Here is a 21,519-nt window from a genome sequence, read left to right as displayed (position 1 = left end):
TTTGAACAATTTAGTTGATGAAATAAAGGATAAAAGCGCTAGAGGTATTATGAAACCTGTTTTGTCCACGAATTAAGTATTGCCTATTATGATCAACATGGACAAACAAGCAGGCCCTTTAGAAATCAATGCTAAATTGAAACCCAATTTATGGCCACCTTTTGTACTGAGGTGTATCAAATTAGAAGACTAATAAATAAGAATTGGGCTATATTGAATGAAGACAATTTAATTAGAGCGAGGGTTGGTACAGAACCTAAACTAGTCTTTAGGAAGAATGTGAATTTTAAGAATGTCTTTGAATATCCTACTTATAATAACACAAGATCAGCTGGGATGAAAAAAAATGTGGATGCTGTCAGTATTGTGAACTAATAATTAGGATTAGGGGTAAACAAAACAGATTCAAAGTTGTTTTAACTGCGAGTCTAAACTGTGGTGTATTTAGCATTTTGCCAAAATTGCCCTTGTTTTTCTGTGGGCAAAACAGACCTGAAACTTAAATAACATATTTATGAACATGAGTATTCAGTAAAAAAGGAAAAAATTACTAATGCACTATTTAAACGTAACAAATAGTAATGGGTACATTTAAATACATGGTGATTGATAACACTGAGATTAGTATTGGGGGGGATCAAAATCATTATTTTTAGAATGAAAATAATTAATTTGGCAAGTTTTACTATAAGCTGATTCTTGACCAGGAGTGAATGAAGTGACATCAGTTGATTGTATTTTGAGACTGAAGGCTTTCCTGAGGTAAAGCACCTTTTCAATGAAGTCATTGGTGCTTAACGTTATGTTTAGCTTTGGTTTTATATGTAATTTACATGATATTATTTTAATGAATCTTGATAACTTAGGTTTTGCTGACACTAGTATTTATTTAGAATTAGGAATGTTTGTGAATGAATATTAGTGAAGTAAAAGTGGGAGGGTTTGAACTGGCAGCATTATTGGATTTGAGTCATGTGATATGAATGCCGGGCTTTTTAAACTGGTGCTTTGCTGTTTATTTGTCTGATTAAGTTCAAATTGGCTTTGGTCGAAAGCGCTTACCATATAACAATAAAAAGTTTTCAGTTTTTACTTGTGTATGCAGTTCCTACCTTTGCCTAAGTGGATTGAAGTTACTAGAGAATTTAGGAGTAGGGTATTAATGTGGTTCAAAAAGAGTGGACAGAAATGTGGAAGGATCTGTTAAGTTCCGTGTAAAAATGAGACATACTACTATGTAATACTACATCACTAAAAGCGCTCTGATTATACTACTGTACACATCATTGTAGTCTTTACTGTATGTGTACTTATTGCGTTCTGTGTAAATATCTGTCAGTGTAACCTAATTGTATGCACAATGCTTATTTCAACTGTAAGAGCTCATTCAGCTGCATCCTTAATATATTTGAAGCAATGCCAGAAAACTTTCAACTGTACCCTTGAAGATCATGTGCATCACAAAGACTGACATACCAGAGAGTCTTCCATCACCCCAGCCCACCCCATATGTAGTTGATCCTATAGGGTAATTTGAATTAACTGCTAAAAAAATTATTTTATTACAAAGAGTTATTCCTTATGTGGAAAATGTACTGTTTCCCCGCACTGCTTGCATATACCCCCATTGATCTATGTCATCATACCTAGCATGTTAATGATATAAGGACACGGGTGCAGGTAATTAAACTTTCTCCTGTGTTCCTTACAAACACTTAAATAGAAAAGAAAAAAAATCAAAAAACGGGCACACAGGTAGTCCTAAATATTAAGGAATACAAATTGTATTCATTAAATATAAATGCTGTCCAGGTACCCAGATTGCAGCCATATTTTTACCTCATTGCATGCACTTCCTTCATGGCTTCATAGCCACAACAGAAGTGCAAAAAGTAAAAAAATAAATAAAAAATCATTATAATGCACCCATTTCCCCCTAACATTGTAACAGTACACATGTCTTGCATAAGGGAACTGGTATGTAATTGCCTAAAAAATGTGAAACTGGGAAAAAGTGGAATTGGAGTGTAGTTATTCTGTAGAACCCAAGACAGGAGGTTTCCACCAGTTACTTCACATCAGCCAGTAATGGCGGTCACATTCATATGTCAGGAAGAGTGTGAGGACTGGCAGTGAATTTGCATTTTTTTTCATAGTAAATCATTGCTTTATGTGAAATTAGCAGCAGAACAGGCTCTAGCTACCAGTTAGGGTCTTGAAAAAGGTGAAACAGAATGCAGATTCTGTGTTCCATTTTGCCACAATCCACCTTATCTTTACGGTATATATGACAGTTATGTCTAGCTTAAGAGTGCAATAGAAAGAAGCTGTGAGATTTAAGCAATATAATGGTGAAGCTAATTGCTCAAGGAATATATAATATTGATGTCTGATGTACTAATACAAAAGTGTATTGTCAGTGCCACTTGGATTGGGTTGTGGCTGAAAAGGCTCCATGGAGCAGTCCACCTGCGTGGTTAACAAATTTAAAATAAGTAAATAACCACAGACATTATGGAAGTCAGGGTATTCTCTCAATATTTCTCATTTTTTTTGTGTGTTTGTCCTTTATTTCTGCAGGAAAGAAGTTGATTGGTTTGATTGCCCAGAATATATTCACGAGGAAAATGGCTGCCACTTCAATTCATCCTATTCTAATGTTTGGACTCCATATTGTGTTAAATTGCTTTCAAAAGAGGATGTTGAATATGACCAGTCTTGCTTCAGTGTGGATGAAATTGGTAGGTCCTCCAAAATAAGAGTATATTAGTATTGATATTCTGTTACTTTTTCTTCAAACATTATTGAACATGAAAGTAAGTTAGCATGAGCTTCAATGTGTTTTTATTTATTAATCACAGGAAAACATTTAAGTGTACTTGTTCTTCAAGGTGTAATAGTATCCTACTAGAAAATAAAACTGTATTGGTGCATACATGCATGCAGTGGTTTTAACTCATCTGAACCCAAACAATGCATTATTGTGCTGCCTTCTCAAGAATAAACTCAGTTGGCCATGTTTTAATGCTTGTATGCAGGGATTGCAGGCTAAATTTGTCTGTCTTGGATTTACACTGTTACTGCAAGGCATGAACATCTGCAGGCAGCACTATATCTAAGGTGCATTGGATTATCTGTTAACAAGGTGTGAATGCTGCAGTTTGTGCCTTAAGTCCAAATCTGCAAGACCAGCAAATTTGTACAGTGCTGCTTTGCAAAATTCTATTTTAGAGCTTTTTATTCACTTCTTAAAAGAGTGCATAATGTATAATAGGGCTAAATGAAAAAATAAAAACATGCGACAGAAACTATAATTTTCAGTCATATGGCTTTTTGGATTTGTTCCAGCAAGTTGGAAATGTGTTAATGTAATTCCAAATCATAAAGGGAGACAACTGATAAGGTGACCAGTTGTAGACCCATTAGTTTGACTCCATTAATTGACAAGATGTATTCTTAAGCCATATTTAGTAAACATATGTATATATTGCTTTGATTGCACATGTTTTTACTGCTTATAATGTTTACATCTCAGCATTTAGTGTAGGCTTGTGTACCATGTCCATTTTTATGCTCCATGTCATGAGTAGGTCATTAGTCTTTATGATCTTAGTCATAGTTGTTTATAAGATTAATATGACATCAATTTAAGTCATACTAGGATATATGTCACATCCTGATTTGAATATTATCATACTAGTAACTTGATATGTTTTCATGCTAGATGTTTTTATAGTAGTTGTCATATAATCTGTTTTTGGTTTAACTTATAAGTATATATTTTTCATACATATTTTATTTATGTTCGTTAGAATAATTTTATGATGTTCTAATTTTTACTCGCTATGATGTAGTTATTTTGGATGAGCATGTTTTAGTCACTGTTTATAGATTATAAGCTGTTTGTAGAGTCATGTTGATAAATGTGGACTAGCACTTTAAATTTCTTTAGTGTTGGGTGCCAAAGGATTTTATATTCTAAATTGTTTTATTGGTTCAATTAAGACAATTGATTCTGATATATAAAGGCTTTGGAAATTCACAATGTTAGATCTGAAGAAGCGTGCAGGTGGCACGTGAAAGCGCTCATCTTCTATTTTTACTGCCTAATAAAAGATTGGATATTTCAGTACGGATTCCTGTTCGTTTCATGGTGATTTCAACAGTTTCTTGTTTCAGCTTGATTCTTTCTTCGTTTGACTGTTGATTCCTTGGGAGGCTCGTGGTATTTTTTAGTTTATATTAACATAATAAGAAAACAAGCAAATACACTTTTAACAATCTTCCTACTAATGAAACTGTATATAGCTTTTAAATGGCCAGATACGATAAATATCTCTTGGGAGGGTTTTAAACAAGTAGCTATACAACACCTTTTAGCTCATAAAGTAGTAATAGATAAAAGAATAAAAAACATGAAATCCAGAGAAATTTGGAAACAAACCTTTAATATCATATTAGCATAATTCATCACACAGCAACTTAGAAATACACTCTAATGGAACCGAAGAACACATACAATTTCAGATATTAAATAATAACTTGGATATTACGAATGTATATACTGCCTGTATAACTGTGGAATTAACAGTGAAAGCATCTATGTACATAGTGTAAATAGATATGTTGTATGACCTATATCCTGTGGTATTGACATCAATGTATAACATATATATATATATATATATATATATATATATATATATATATATATATATATATACGGCCATGCTGTAAGATGGTTTTTATCTGTGACATTTATTAATGTAAAAATAAAAATAAAAATTATTGGAAAAAATGTTTTTTATGAATTAGGGACATTGTCATTTTTTGCCACCAGATGGAGTGCTTACATTGTTTATGTATTTTATTTTAAATTACATTTTAAATTATGTTTGTATTTAGATATTCAAAGTTTTTATATTAGATTAACTTTTACTGAAAGTATGAATGTTTCTAGTTTCAAATGGTTTTAATGAAATTTTACTGAATGGATATGTTTTTAACATGATTATACAGTTTATTTAAGGATATTTTAATTTATTTAATTCCAGTTCTGCATCTGATGAAGTCATGTACTGAGTGACAAAAAACGCTTGTGAGTGTTTGTCAGCGTTTTATGGTCTTACTTTACTGTGTTGCCTGCTGTTTAAACATATTTTGAACTGTCCGGAATCTCCTGGCCTGGGCATTTTCTATTTAGATATATCCAAGACCTTTAACAAGATATCCCATAGCATTTACTTTCGATAAATCTGTACATTATTCATTGAGTAAAAGAAATGGTTGCAGGATAGAAATCACAGTACGAGTTAATGGATTCTTCTTAGACTAGGAAGTGATTCAAATGGGAGTCCCTCAGGGCTCTATTCAGGCCTATTCTGTTTAATGTAGTGTTTTTCAGTTTACCATCCACAGACAGTGTTTGGCAAACCAAATTTGCTGATGACAACAAATTTGGATCTGTTATAACCTGAGCCAGTGACCTTATTAAAATTAATAATTTAATTGTGGCTGCCTGACTAAAGGAATGGAGGCTCAGAATCAGTAGTGATAAATGTGGATGTTTGTATTTTGGGAAGCAAAATATGAAGCTCTTTAATTTTTGGACAGATTGATGATATAGTTAAATGGGATTATAAAGATATGGTGGGGTAGGGTAATCATTTGAAATGCTGAGGGTGAATGGCCAAAAAGCGGACTTGCGTGTACCTAGTGTAAGATGGCCATTTCTTTTAATATTCCCTTTTCTCCTTGGTATGGCAATCTTCTTGTAGTTTTAAGTTTGGGGGCTGCCACTCCCCTTTGCCAAAAAAAAATGTTTAAACGAGAACAGCTATATTTGATATTTAACCTTTTGGGTTTTTTTTAGCCAACATTCAATAGGAAGCCAGTTTGGTGGATTACAGTGTGTAATTTTAAATTTAAAACTCAAGGTTAGGTATTAAAAATTCAAGGCAATGAGAAGTAATGGATTAATTTTTAAAAATGTTATCTCTATTGATATTAATTTTATAAAAAAGTATTTATAGCTTATCTGAATATTATTATGTCGATTTGTGCATATAGTGAGGCTAGTTTACAAGCCTTAGAAGAAATATTAAGAAAGTTTACAAAGTGACTTGGTGATATCAAAAGCCTTGCATACAATTTAAGATTGGAACAGATTGATCTTAATTTTCCATGGGAAAAACATGTACTGCTTGGCTTTTAAGGTGTTATAAGAGGAGGAGTTGCAATTGTTATTTAATATTTAGATGTTGGATTCCAAATTAACATCAATAGGTGGGAGTTTTATATTTAAAATAAATAGGTATAGGATTGCTTCACAATCCTTTTTCCTAACTCAGTCAATGGTGTATTTGTGAAATAGATTTATCCTATATATATATATGCTACAGTAAGGCATTGGTGAATGTTAAGAAGGATCTAAATGCAGTCATAATATTACTACAGCCCACAGACTAATTTTTCAACCTACTAAGTGCCCAGCACTAACCAACATCCTTCAACCTTACACCCCTCAGAGAACTCGGAGATCTACTCACCAAAACCTAATCACTGTCCGCAAACCCAGTCGTCCTGCTGGTCAGCTTCTTCTATCCTTTTCCTTAGCTAAAAAATAGAATTATCTTTCTTCCTCTCTAAGGACTTGTGAAAACTTTAAAACTCAGCTACATTCCTACCCTTCCTCTAACAAGAAATGCAGCTTCACTCTCCCCACCTAGCCTAATAATCAATCCACCCCTTAAACTTCTGACTAACTCTGAGTACAAGCTAACCTAACATAAATGTACATATTGTAAATAACATAATTGTACGCATTTTAAATAACCCATCCCACCTTTTTTTTCTCTCTTTTTCTTCTAAGTCTTTATTCTCCCTCTCAATTAAGTTACCACTGCCATCCTAAATATTTAGGTACTATGTAACCAAAGAATTTATTCCTGTTCTCTAGCATGGAATGAACTTATAATTGTTTCTTCTTTACTATGATTGTATATGTAACTAAACTATGTAATGTGGAGCTTTTCTCCTCGGGCCTCCACTGAAAACGGGCTCCCTGAACCCAGTGGACCTCCCCGGTCATCAAACTGGAAATAAATAAATGATATGAGCTATGAACTAAAAGAGGTTTGGACTTGCAGGAAAGCAGCTTGACACTTTGATAGCAAAATAGCATTTTTATTTCGTTACATGATAGTGGACACTTTTTTTTTTTTCCCCCTTCTTTTTGAGAACCGGGTGGTAAATTTCAGATCTTAAGTTATTTCTTTGCACTGAATTTTTAACTGTTGCAGTGCTACAGTTTTCTGTAATAGATTATCCATTTTTTGTGAATATCAGATCATATCCTCTTTTCTGTGGATCTCTAAAAAGTCCCAGTGGAACTGTATACCTGTGAATTAGGCCATGGACTTGCATTAAAGAGGTGACTGATTCTGGTAATGGAAAATATTCTGTATCACTTTGAATGTATATAAATAGGCAGGCTACTTTGGAGGACATTCTTAATGTGTGACTGGAAGGTATAGTGATGCAAGACATGCAGTCAGAGAGCCTTACATTTTGATTCTGCTTTAGGGCCATATTGGCTCTCGGTTTTGTAACTAGTACTGTTGGTTAAGCAATTGTGCCTTACTCTTGGCACTGCAGTTTCATTTAATAATGTTTTATCTGAATCTGTTTTGTAAGCATTGGAATGCGGTTATCAGGCTGTGCAAGTTGACAGTCTGATCCTTTATACCTATATAGCTGAACAATTTGTAGTGTTGATTCCTGTTTACAGGCTTCAGTGGATTAAAATGCAAGGGTAGTTTCTTTTTAAATTTTTGATGTTCAGCTTTGCTTCAAAAGACTGCATTATCTGGTATATTTCTGGTATATTTCTGCAGTTTTAAAGACTCTTCCCTTTACTTACAGATCTGGTGAAAGTTGGCCACTTAATCATTTGCTCCTTGTGGCTCACCTCCAAGCTTCCTTAGTGTTAGATCTGTTTGAAAGGCTTCTCTTCACACCTTCTAAGGTTGGTTTTTATGTAGCCATCCATATTTCTGATGTCACTGCATTTACCACTTAAGCTTCACTTTTGGGAAACTGCACGCACACATCATCTTAGCTTCGGTCTTCTTTATTCCACAATTACATTAGGCAAAAGATTTTGTATATCGCCTTTTAGAGAGGATATATTGTTTGACTAAAACTCCATGTATCTTCATTGAGGACATCCAAAAGAATGTTGCAGCCCTGTATAAAGTGGAGATGTGTGTGCATTTATTCAAATAAACCAAAATCTCTGGGCAGTTGCAGAGTAAAATCCTTACTGTATCACCATAACACCAATGTAAATGGTCAGTAATAAGTTGTGATTCTGTCTGTATATTCACCTGCCATTTTATGAGATTACACTGCTGTGTTTTTTTTTCTGTGCACATTTCCCTCTGCCTGTCTTTCTGTCTGTTACCTGGCTGCCACTCAGCCTTTCATTCTCACCTAACTTTAGCATTCTACATCACAGTGTGAGAGGTTCTTCCCTTTCCAAAGGATATTTGCCTTACTTGTCAGCCTGTTTTATATGGTGACAGACACAGCTGAAGTAAGATTTGGTGGCCAGGCAGCCATCATGCTGTATTAGGTATATTTTTTGAATACCTTGCTGCCTGTGCTAAAATGCTCGGGTGTATAGTACACACAGTTTTGGTCCCTTAGCATTTCTTTGTACTCTGGGATTACCTTATGCATATTGTCTTCCTGTTGCCCCAGCCAAGGGGTATTTTATTTCAGGTTAGTCTGTTTGTCTGCACTGAAGGACAGTCCTGTGGTTGAAAGTTCACCGTCATCCCATATTAGGCGACTTAGCCCTCTGCCAGTCATTCATGCCTTTCCAAGTCGGATTCTGCCAGTCATTCTACCTCTCCTAGCCAGTTTCTAAGGTAGTTGATCTGCTTTTTGAACCAAGGTCATCTGTGTCACAGCTAGCGCTGAGTTATGTCCTTTGAGTTAGCAGTATTGAGTCACAGCTTGTATGTAAGATTTTTTGTATTTAAACCACCATCAAGGATTTATACTGAAGTTTGAACACATTGTGGACTTGTTGGTTACCTCACAACTCTGCATGTACCAAGTGAAAGATATGTTGATTTCAACATACTTTTTAGCAGAAACTTAGTCTTGCACTTTAAAATGGAGCTGTTGAACTATTGGTTACAATAAGATAGCACGTTTGAGTGAGCACCTGTGGTAAGAGTGATTGAATTCAGTATTACCAACATCTCTTCCGTGTCCTCTGGAAAAATCGTAATTCTCGTACGAATTTTATATCTGGCTGTATTCAGACTTTCAACATAGAACTTCCAGTTCATAGTTGTCATTCCTCAAGCCACCTTCATGATTATTTTGGTAGACAGTATAGATGCTAACTGGCATGTCGACATACTCTCAAGTTTATACAAGAAATTCTTGTGTGTTGTTCTAGGAATAAGTGCTCCTGTTTGTGGGGTTTACCAAAAATCTCATACTGATACTGCAGCTCTGCCACACAGGAGTCTCCTCATATTGATATATGGGGATAGTTGATTGACAGCTGCTTTTCTGATATTACTACTTAGGCTTTTCTGGGACCTGTTTCAGCTTCAGTATTAAGGCATTTCCTTCAAGGGGTATTCTCTTTGGTTCCATCACAGACTACCTAATTCATAGGAGCTGTTTGCACTTAGTGCTATATGACCTCTCCTTCCTGTGTCTGAACTCGAGAGTTGTTCTCCTTTGTAAATTAGGTTCCCTGTCAATCCATAATTCAAGTTTGAGGCTTTATCTGTAAGTCTGGTGTACAGTTGTCATACCTGCCCACACAGTATAGTTCATCTGTGAACTATGCTGTGTCAGTGGCTGTGCTGTTTTCAAACTGATACTTTCTCCATATCTGGATCTTTGTTGATGGCCCTAGGACTAGTAGACTAGACTAACCAACCAAGAACAAAGTTCTCTCTTCCTTCCTGGTAGTCTGAAGCAGACTCAGATAGTGAATTCCTCTTTAGAGATATGGGGAGTTGACATGTTTCAGTAGCAGACTTTTGAGCTTGTTTGAGCAATAATTCCATATTAGCTCGTTGGAGCTAAGAAGCATTTAAGCACTGCAAGTGTGAAGTCTGTTACAATTCCTGCTATCAGACTAGGAAGCCAGTTAGTTGCATGATGCTTAAATTGATGGGATAGGACTAAGTCATGTTCCTACTGCATGGAGACTCCTTTTTGATTGGTGATGGTTTTCTACTCCATCATACCCGTTGTAGATATATACAAATCCCAGTAGAGGAAAATTTGCTTTTGAGACTGACGGATGTTCAAACCTGCCTCAGACATCAGGATTCACTTAGATCAGATCAGAAGTCTGTAACGTAGCCTGGAAGCTAGATGTGTTTTTTTAGCCATGAGCTGCGAAGCCAGCTTACCCAAAGCACATGTGAATACAGTGAAATCATTTGCAGATCTTACCCCTCATACCAGTGCTGTGTACAGATTGCTTCTACTGAGTTGCATTTATTAATTTTAGGAGTTAAAATAAAAAAAGGAAAAAATGCTGCTAAGGAGCTTATGTGGGCTTCGTGCCATTAATCTATGTATGCATGTATAGTTTGTTGCTTAGTTTGCCAAACATGGAGGGGGGCAGCAGTCTGCTGTTTTCCATTATGTCTGTGCAGCTTTGCTTCTTTTGACTGGCAAAGTGGCTTCAGGGGAGCACAAAAAATTCTATGGAGAGTGTCACTCTTCAGTATGGAGTCAGTTCCAATTCATTTCTATTTCTAGTTGCAGAAGCATTTCCAAGGATGTACAGAAGGGGGGTATTTGTAGAAGGAACAGCATGTCCGAAGACCACTAGAGTCAGCCTGGTTGTCAACATCCATTCTGTTTCACTTTTGTGCATGTTTTTGCTTCCAAAATGCTTGCTAAGAAAAAGAAAAGGCATTGTGGTAGTGCTCATGGTAACACTGAACAACATGGGTAGTCTTCATGGGCATCTGATTTCCACCCACCCGCCCTGCAGGAAGTATGATTCAACTTTTCTGCTGCATCCTTGGACATCTGAGAAGGGAAAGAGAGATGGCCATAAGCATATAACCAAGTAAAGTGCATGATTCTGATGTTTCTATATGTTTGTTTATCATGGAAGGTGTTATTTCTTTATGTGCATAATAACTTAGAAATGTGTTACTTACATTTGTTTTTAATATCATTTTTTCCCTTTTTTTATCTCTTTGCCCCTGCCTTTTTTCTTTGCATAGCAGGGGTATTTCTTTGAATTACTCAGCATGCACTTATTATTTTGAAGAAGTGTACTTTAACTAACAGACTGTGTCTGTTAGACTTCAAGGTTGTAATTACTGAACTGATTTTGATCATTGAGTGCTTAAATACATATCTAATAAAGTTTGAAGCACCATTAAATCCTGTGCCAGCATACAGCAGCTGTGTACTCGTGAAACCCACATTTTTTTGTTTCTTTAGTAATTCCGATAATTTAAAATAAAACTGTGTTTTTGATGCGAGTGCTGCTCTTGCACGTTTGACTATTGTTTTTGGGACCTGCACCATTTGTAGCACTGAAGTTGGGCCTTTTGTTTGTACATGCTAGAGAGGTTATATCTCTACCTAAAAAAAGCTGTAACTTGCGATCTGAAGTTGTTAATCTTCTTCCTATTCATCACTGATGGGGGTCGGTTCCGAGCCCGCCTAATGCCAAGCTCACAAACTCCAAAATCTCTCAAGCTAAGCTTCTACCCACAATGTCCTTCTCACAGTTACCTCAGATCTCATTTGCCATCCAGCCATATAGCAGCGTTTCACCGAGCTTTCCAGCTAAGTGTTGTTTTTTTCTAAAATTTATTGTATTTTGAAAATGTTTTCTCCTAAAACTCTTTTTTCCCTTGTTATCTTTAACTAGCTCTACCCACAGGTATCTTTCTCTTACCATCATTAGTAAATGCCTTTCTCTACCCTCGTGGTATTCTTAATACCATTGTTGGTATTTCCTCTTCTTCTCTTTCTATAACTTTTGGGATTGTATACTAGATATGTCTTAAAAGAAAGGGACTTCGGGGTTCAAACATTACACTTCCTGCAATGGTAAACTCCCCAACAGCGACTTGCATGATGATTGTGTCTATTGTCTGGGGGTTTCCCACTTGCCTGTGAAACTTTTTTGTGTCAGTTTCAGTCAGTGGACGCTGAATGAAAGGAAAAATAAACTTATTTTGGAAATCCTGCTTTCTTCACTTTTCTCAGAGGCCCTTTCTGCATCAGAGGTTTCAGCCCCTTAGAAGGACAAGAATCGTCCTCATTCTGACCCCTCTTCACTGGCCAGTGATAAGGGTAAGCCTCGTAAGTATAAGGCCCACAGGTCTTCTACAGAGCACAAGATCGCCCCCTCGGCTCCGACCACTTCGGTTTTGAGTTCAGCTCCAGTGGTCTCTGTGGACATTACTATGACTTCCACATCTGCGCCGCCTTCGGCACCGACTTCTACGGTTCCAAGTGTGGTTTCGGCTGCAGCCTTATTGCCATCTGTAACCTCAGCACCGACCTCGCCCCTCTCTGCTCCGAAGTAGGTTCCAATTATTTCTTTGGAGCTGATAATGACTTCCACTCCAGTTATCTCCTCGGCTGTGAGCCCTTTTCGGCACCGATAGTGCCCCTTTTGGCTGTCTCAAAGTTGGAATCTTCGGTGCCGACTTTTCCAACACCATGGACCCTGTACTCCCCGTCTTTGGACCCGTTTTTAGGTCATTATAGCCCTTTTTTGGACCGACCTGACTCCCCCTCAGGAGTGTCGGTAAGGTCCTCCAGGAGTCTATCTGAATTGGATGTGGTGCGTCTGTTCACTCAGCTGTTGACAGCCAGAGGGATTACAAATTTTCCAAAAACCCATTCCGCTCCGGGTTTTGGGTATATTGCTCCCATGACTCCCACTTATTCTCCTCCCTTGGATCCTTTGGTTCCAAGGCCCATAGTTCCAACGTCGGTGGGAACCCTTTCATCAGCGCCGACAGTGACTCTCTCTGAGGCTTCGAGGCCCCCCCTTTGGGTTTCGGTTTCTTTGGAACCATCCCTTCCTCAATCTCATGCTTGGGGAGTGGAACCTTTGGCTCCAGGTACGGTTCCAGGGTTTTCATCAGTTCCGTATTCAGATCCGGGGGCGACACCCGCCGCAGTTTTGCTTGAGGCTCTGTCCCCAGGAGCGGACTGTGACCCCGGTTCTGAGATTGTCTTCCTCGGTTCCTGGCTCCCATTCCTCTTCGGGCGGACCTGCTTTCTGGGTGATGGAGAGGGTGCTTGCTTCTGGAAGTGCTCCTCCTACGTCAGACCTTCCCTTTGAGCTGCAGCTATCATGGGCCACCTCCCTAGGACACCGAGAGCACCAGCCTCAGGAAACCCCTATACAGGGTTACCTCCCTTCGAGTCTTTTCAGACGTTCCCACTGAAGAACCCCCTCAGAAGAGGGCATGTAAGAGGAAACACCTGGACTCCCCAGAGAAGTTCCTCACTGAGGATACGGATTATGATGATGGGGAAGGGTCCCCATGGTCACCCCCTGACAATGTTTCCTTTGGAGACATCCTGGAAATATTGAAACAGAGGGGTGACTGGAAGCCCTCCAATCCTCCTTCGGAGTCCGTATTCCTGCACGCCTTCTGCTCTCGGCCCTCTACTTCTTGGGTGACCCCACCTGCCGATGAATTAGTCCAGCTCATCGTGCAGTGTGCATAGAAGAACCCTGACACTGTTGGTCATTCCCCGGAGACCAGACAAGATACTTTCCCTACCAGAGGAACAGCCTCATCGGTCTAGAGGCTTGCCAGTAGATGTATGGTGGTGGCAGCCGCCACAAAAAAGGACCTTGCGGAGGAAAGTCCTACTGTCCACCCACCCAACAGGGAGTCCCGGACAGTAGACAGATTAGGGACGCGTGTCTTTGCCTCAGAGACCTTTGCAGTCAAGTCTCTGAATTATTTGGCACATTTTACGAGGCTCCAAAGGGATCTCATCTCCAAACTCTCTGGAAGAATCACAGGTCAAGTTTCTGACGGGGCACAAGATAAGGTTGCTACTCAGCTTGCTACCCTAGAGTCAATCTCCAACTCGTCCTTGAGGTTGCTGTCCCACACAACCAAAGGGGCGGCTAGAGCTGTGGGTGCAGATGTAGTTATGAGACACCATGCCTAGATGCGCATTTGTGATGTCGCGGACTCCTTCAAGTCTTCCTTCTTGAATGCCCCTATCGAACCATCCACTTTGTTCAGTTCCAAAGTGAGGGACACATTAGCCAGGTGCGAGCAGGACAGAAAAAACTTGTCTGCCATTGGCCTACATTTTTCCAAACCTCAGCACTCTTTCTCCAGGAACCAGAGGAGTGGAAAGATATGGCACAAAAAATCTCAAGACCCTTTCCACAGTGCACGTGGTGAGGATTCAGCCAGAGGCAGAGGGGGTTCCAATAGTGGAAGATGCCCCTTTAGGGGCAGAGGGGGTTCCCGAAACCAGGACTCCAGGGATTCTTTCTCCAGATGACCTTATCAGCGCTCCTGAAGTGCTGCCCAATTGCTTTCCTCTGGAAGCAGTCAGGGCTCAGATGTTCATCGTGTTATACTGCTGCAGTCATTACACTTGGGTTATCCTACCGTTAGGCGGTCCCTCAGTCGGCCTGAGTTCCAAAGTCTTGGTCCGGCGTCGGTTGCTGTTGCTTCTTCCCTGACGTCAGTGCACCAGGGGCATATAAGATGCAGCTGACACCATTTTCTTCAGTCTTTCTTGCCGCGCGGTGCCCGAAGCAAAAGTTCGCACGTGCCGGTCGGCCGACTCCTGAGATTTTCATTCTGAATCCAGAACTGAAGTCTTCTGCAACGCTAACTACCCCGTTGGGGAAACTTTTTCTTGCCTCAGGCTGATGTCAGTAAAAGTTAATAATTGTATTTCTTGTGGGAAGCAAATACCTCATAAGGATTTCCATTCTTATTGTATCCCATGCCTAGGCCCAGACCACGACGTCACAGGTTGTCGGTTTTGTGCTAGGTTTAACAAGCGCACTATTAAACGTTCTTTTGAGATAATTTTGGCAGAAAATTCAATTACACCATGCCGTCAGAACACCCGACGACCGGAATTCACAAAAAGCGCAAAGACAAGGACAGGCATCCGAGGCCCAAAACTGACGAGGAAGCCTCTTCAAGGCCAGTCGCCGGTTCTCCGGTTTTCAGCGAGGTGCCTTCACAGCCCCTGACGACCGCTTCTTTGGAACCACAAGCCGCCTATGACTCCCACGTGGAGATGTCTGGGCCTTCGGATACACCAGATTTACGGCCTACAGAAACTATCCCTTCAGAGGGATCCAGAGTAGCTGAACAACCTGCAGCTTCAGAGGGTGTTTTCAGACCTACTCAGTTAACCATTAAATCTTCTGCTAAATCTAAAACTCCTTTAAAAACTAAGGAACAGCTTCTACATTCACCAGGACAGGTCACCATGCCTAAGAAACAGATGCTCAAAATGGCCAAAGACCTAATTACTCTGATCAGGGGATCCCACCCTCCTCATGATAAAAGGCCTAGACAGGATGCAGACTATGACTCATCCGACCAAGTGTCCATCTCTTCAGATTCATCCTCAGACCGAGGATACTCTTTACCCCCTTATGAGGATTCTGATGCTGAGGAATCAATTCCTTCAGCCTCTCCACCAGAGGACTACTCCTTTGGGGAAACCTTACATACCATGAGGGAGCATTTCCATTGGGAGGTCCAGGATTATTCAGAATCCAAGAAAAGGCTCAGAGATTGTCTTTTATTACCTCAACACAGACCCCTAGCCATTCTGCCAGTATTAGATATTGTGGATGATGTGTATTCCGAATTTTAAATCCTGATTCTTTACCTCCTGCTCCACTTAAGCCAGACAGATACTACAGAGTCCCTGACTCTCATAAATTTCTTTATAAAAGCCATGTTGCTGACCCTGAAACTATTTCCCAGGGTCCCGAAGGGGTAAAGGCCTCTACAGCAAAAAATCCAGTCCCCTCTGACCCCCTCAAGAGCATTAGACAGATGGGGGAAGAAAGTATATACATCTGCAACTTTAGCAATGAGGGCCTTAACTTGCCAGTTTCACATGCTTAAATATCAGCAATATTTTATGTCTCAGTTGAATCAAAAAAGGCTTCCAAATTCAGATCTTCCTAACAATAAGGAAATGCAGGATTTATTGCATGCAGATGAACAAGTGGGAAAACATACTTTGCAATGTGGTTTTGATTCATTAGAGGCCTCCTGTAGAGCAGCAGTTACAGGGTCTGTCATTAGAAGACATGCTTGGTTAAAAGAGCAGACTTTACCAGATCATGTTAAAGCAAAACTATTGGATGCACCTTTGCAGCAGGATGTTTTATTTGGAGTTAAGACAGAAGAGGTATTAAAGAAAATGGAGGATAAAGCAAAACCTATGCAAACGGTGAAGGATTTCTTACAGGTTCAGCCTCCTTGATTTAGCAGAAATTGGTCCTACAAAGAATTGGACCTTTCCAGTATCAGACAGACCCGAAAGGGGCAGATACAGACGTCCAAGAGGCAGAGGTCAACCACAAGGTTCTTACAGGCCTCGACAATGGGGTGCTTCAACCAAGAAAGAAGGGGAAGACAGGCCTCAGCCTTATAAAAAAACAGTCCCAATGACTTCCCACTACAGCTGCCAAACACTTCTCTCTTGGCAGCCCCCTTGGGGGAAAACTGGCACTTTTCAGTCACAATTGGCATATGATCACCAAAGACAAATGTGTTCTCAATATTGTATCTCAAGGTTACAGGTTCCAATTTCACACTCTGCCAAGGTTAAAAGGAATTCCAAATCTGCTACCAAATCAATGGGCAGAGGCTCAAAGACAGATTACAGCACTCATGGACATGAGAGCTATTCAAAAGGTACCAACACAGGAGCAAGGACAAGGATTTTACTCAAGACTCTTTCTAGTTCCCGGAAAGGACAAAGCCTGGAGGCCCATTCTGGATCTTTCTTTTCTAAATACTTACCTGGATGTTCCAAAATTCAAAATGTTGACACTACAGCAGCTTCTTCCCATGCTGGGCAAGAAAGCTAGGCTCGTAACTTTGGACCTCAAGGAGGCATACCTGCATGTCCCTATCAGACAAAATTGCAGGATACCTCAGATTTTTAGCAGGTTCAATGCTTTACAAATTCTCTGCACTGCCCTTTGGCTTATCTATTGTGCCCAGGGTCTTTACAAAATGCCTGGCACCAGTAGTTGCATGTTGCAGACAAAAAGGAATTCAAATTTACCCATACTTGGACGACTGCCTTATTCAAGCAGAGAGCAAAGACATTCTTCTAAAGCATCTGGCGTTTGTAAAAAGATTGCTAATTTGCCTAGGGTACACAGTAAACGAAAAGATGTCAAAACTAGTGCCCTCACAAGAGATAATATTCCTGGGTGCAAGCTTAAATACAACGGCCCAGATGGCTTATCTCACGCCAGACAAGCAAGGACAACTGACTCAATATTTCCAGTTGATGGCAACAAAGACCCAACTCCCTGAAAGAAAAATTCTGCAGGCTTTGGGTTACATGGCATCTTGCACACTACTAATTCCATATGCCAGACTGCATATGAGGAAACTACAATGGTACCTAAAGAGTGTCTGGTCTCAACACTGTCACAGTTTGGAAACAGTAATACCACTTATTCCTTGCCTTCAACAGGAGTTTCGATGGTGGGCTCAAGCCTGTCACCTCAACAAGGGACAGCCTTTCACTCAACCCACAGCCAGGCAAACACTGACAACAGATGCTTCGGATTACGCCTGGGGAGCACACATGGCAGGAAAATGTATTCAGGGCAAGTGGCCCGCAGAACAAAGGCATCTTCAGATCAATCAAAAAGAGATGCTAGCTGTACAAAATGCCCTTATAGCTTTCAAGGACCTTCTGCATCCAGGACAACTACTATTAAAGACAGACAACACCACAGTTATGTGGTACATAAACAAGCAAGGGGGCACTCATTCATATCCCCTCTGCAGACAAGCCATGCCCTTGTGGAACACAGCTCTAACCTATCAAGTTCATCTGCAAGCACAATTCCTGCCAGGAGAGAAAAACACACTGGCAGACGACTTAAGCATGAACATAATGGATCCGCACGAGTGGAAATTACTTCCACAAATGTTCAGGATGATTGCACAAAAATGGTGGAGCCCGGACATAGATCTGTTTGCATCCCCAATGAATTGCCAGCTACAGAAATTCTGCACAAGGACTTACCACCCACAAGCATGGAAAGTGGATGCCCTCTCATTCAGCTGGATAAACCTACAAGTATACGCTTTCCCACCACTGTCTCTCCTTTCAAAGGTACTCATAAAAGCCAGACAAGAGAAGCCAAAGATGATTTTGATTGCCCCAGACTGGCCACGCCAGCACTGGTACCCAATCTTAAAGAACTTAGCACAAGGTCCACCCTGGATTTTGCCTCAAATCCCACAACTTCTGACTCAGCAAAACAATCAGGTACTTCGTGGCCAGCTCAAGACTTTAAACCTGGCTGCATGACAGATTCCTTAGTCAAGTAAGCAATGCCTCTCTCCAAAGCTGTTATGGATGTCATTCTGGAGGCCAGAAGGCCTAGCACCAGGAAAGTCTATTCGGATAAATGGAAGAGATTCTGTGCCTGGAACCAGGCTCACAGCCTTGACTCTCTTGTCCCAAATATTCCTCAGATACTACAATACTTAACTGAGATGCTGGACAAAGGCCTCTCCTTTTCATCCATTAAGATCCATGCCTCTGCCATCTCTGCTCATTACAACACAGACCCACCATTTTTTTTCTAATCCTTTGCTAAAACAGTACCTCAGAGGGGCTAAAAACATAAGACCGCCCCGTAGAGCACCAACTCCAACTTGGGACCTCAACTTCGTCTTGGAAAAATTAACTTTGCCTCCTTTTGAGCCAGCTAACTCAGCAGACTTAAAATATGTCTCTTGGAAAACTGCTCTGCTCCTGGCAATAACCTCAGCACAAAGAGTTTCAGAATTACAGGCACTAATGGCAGTGGAGCCTTTCATCATTTTTCACCAAGACAGGGTGTCTTTAAGAACAAACCCTACTTTTATGCCAAAGCTGGTATCAAGTGTGGCTTTAAACCAAACTATTCACTTACCAACTTTTTATCCATATCCACAGAATAAAGGGGAGAGACTACTGCATTCCTTGGACATACACAGGCAGTTACGCTTCTACTTGGACAAAATGAAAGCTTTCAGAAAAACTGAGCAATTGTTTGTAGCATATGCTGCAGGAACACAGGGAAAAAGCCATTTCAAACAGACCATTTCAAAATGGATAGGGCACTGCATACATTTCTGTTATACACACCATGGGAAAACTGTACCTAACACATTAGGTCTCATTCCACCAGGGCAAAAGCCACGTCAACTGCCTACCTCAGAGGAGTACCTACCAAGGACATTTTGGAAGCAGCAACTTGGAGTTTTGTACATACCTTCACCAAGCATTACCATCTGCCTCTTTACTCTAAATCCAGAGTTGGCTTTGCCACTGCAGTGCTGCAGGGTCTTATAGCCACCCCTAATGCTTTATAGAACCAGCCATCCTACCTCAGCTTTGGGATTCTACCCAAGTGTAATGACTGCAGCAGTGTAACACGATGAACATAGTACAGTTTTGTACCTACCATAAATGTAGATGTTCGAGTGTATACACTGCTGCAGTCTAGGTTACCCTCCCTCCTTCCCCTCTTACTTACTGGTACTTATCTAACCCTTCTACCCTTTGGGGAGTATTTGCTGGTAACAAAGTTTTTTATTGCTTTTCTTATGTATGTTTTATTAGCAATTTACATTGCCTACCTTTTTGGGGGCACCTGACATCTGGGGCAAGAAAAACTGAAGAAAATGGCGTCGGCTGCATCTTATATACCCCTAGCGCACTGACGTCAGTGAAGAAGCGACAGCAACTGACGCCAGACCAAGACTTTGGAACTCGGGCCGACTGAGGGAACACCTGATGGCAGGATAACCCAAGTGTAATGACTGTAGCAGTGTATACACTCGAACATCTACATTTATGGTAGGTACAAAACTGTACGTTTTCTCTGCACCAAGCTCCCTGGCACTCTATTACAGACGATCAGTGGGTGCAGAGAATAATTACCAGAGGTTATTACATCCCCCTAATATCTTACCCAAAACCTCCATAATGCCTTCCCAAAGTTCTATCCAATCAAAGGGAGGAGGCAGATTCAGAGATAAGAAAGCTGTGTCATAAACGAATTATCCAACAAAGTCCTCCCAGACCAGTGCGATTCCTGTTTTTACTCAAGATTCTTTTTGGTGCCAGAAAAGATCAGGGACTGGAGACCCATTTTAGATCTCAGCCAAATAAACAAATTAGTGGTTCAAACCAAATTCCGCATGGTCATGATACAATCCATTCTCCCATTTCTTTGGGAGGGGAGGGTGTGTGGATGTGCTTGATAGACCTCTGGGATGCTTATTACCACATCAAAATGGACAAAAGCTCCAGGAGTCTCCTTCAGTTCCGGCTGGGAGCCAATCATTACCAGTTCAGAGCCCTGCGGTTCAGTCTCTCTGTGGCCCCCAGAGTGTTCACAAAATGCCTAGCAGTGGTAACAGCTCATCTGAGACTGAAGGGATTCCAGGTGTTTCCATATTTAGACAATCGGCTCCTCTCCGCCCCCACCAAGCGCCTACTGGTCATGGCCCTCCGCTACACTGTAGCACTGGTGGAGTTTGTAGGCATCAGATCTCTCTCCCACCTCACAGACTTCAAAGGTTAAGATTACAAGTACAGGTGATACTCTGTCAAAGGAAGGTGTCAACAAGGGAAGTTCTACAGGCTCTGGAGTCTATGGCGGCAGCCATTCCGATTGTTCCCCTGGCAAGATTGCATATGAGACTGTTACAATGTTTTGTCCCGGTGGGTATCCAGTCTTTATTCTCTAAATTCGCAGATCCTCATCACTGATTCCTGCAAGCAAGACCTTCTTTGGTGGATGAGAGCAAACAAAAATCTTTGGTGCTGCCCCTTCCAGACTTCTCAACCAAATGCCACGGTGACCACGGATGCTTACCTGATAGGGGGGGTGCATTTTCAGGGAAAGACAGTCCAAGGCACGTGTTCCAGCTTGGAGGCCAACTTGCATATCAACGTCCTGGAGTTGAAAGCGGTGCTGTTAGTGTTGCAGGCACTTCATCCACTACTTCTGTCGGGAACAATTGCAGTACACTTGGACAATATGCCTGTAGTCTGGTACATAAACAAAGAGGGACCAAATCCAACCCCCTATGTCGAGAGGCCATGAGAATTTGGCATTGGGCAATAGCTTCCAACTGCTTTCTGATAGCAGCGCATATCTCTGGGAGCTCCAACGTGATTGCGAACAGACTGAGCAGATGCATCCTCCGTCTACACAAGTGG

General features: G+C 40.6%; 1 protein-coding gene across 3 annotated transcripts in view; it reads left to right on the top strand.

Annotated features, from left to right (window-relative positions):
* The window catches only part of GHR (growth hormone receptor), a 1,761,548-nt gene that overhangs the window by 1,457,935 nt on the left and 282,094 nt on the right, over positions 1–21,519 (top strand). For all 3 annotated transcript variants that reach the window (XM_044069744.1, XM_044069739.1, XM_044069749.1), the window contains one exon: positions 2,581–2,741. In XM_044069744.1, the coding sequence (XP_043925679.1) occupies positions 2,581–2,741 (161 nt within the window). The remainder of the gene's footprint in view (positions 1–2,580; positions 2,742–21,519) is intronic.

The sequence above is a fragment of the Protopterus annectens genome, chromosome 1.part0 (assembly GCF_019279795.1).
Source record: "Protopterus annectens isolate FY-2018-M chromosome 1.part0, PAN1.0, whole genome shotgun sequence".
Taxonomy (NCBI): Eukaryota; Metazoa; Chordata; order Ceratodontiformes; family Protopteridae; genus Protopterus; species Protopterus annectens.
The sequence above is the reverse complement of the archived record's forward strand: the minus strand, read 5'-3'. Positions and strand labels throughout refer to the sequence as shown.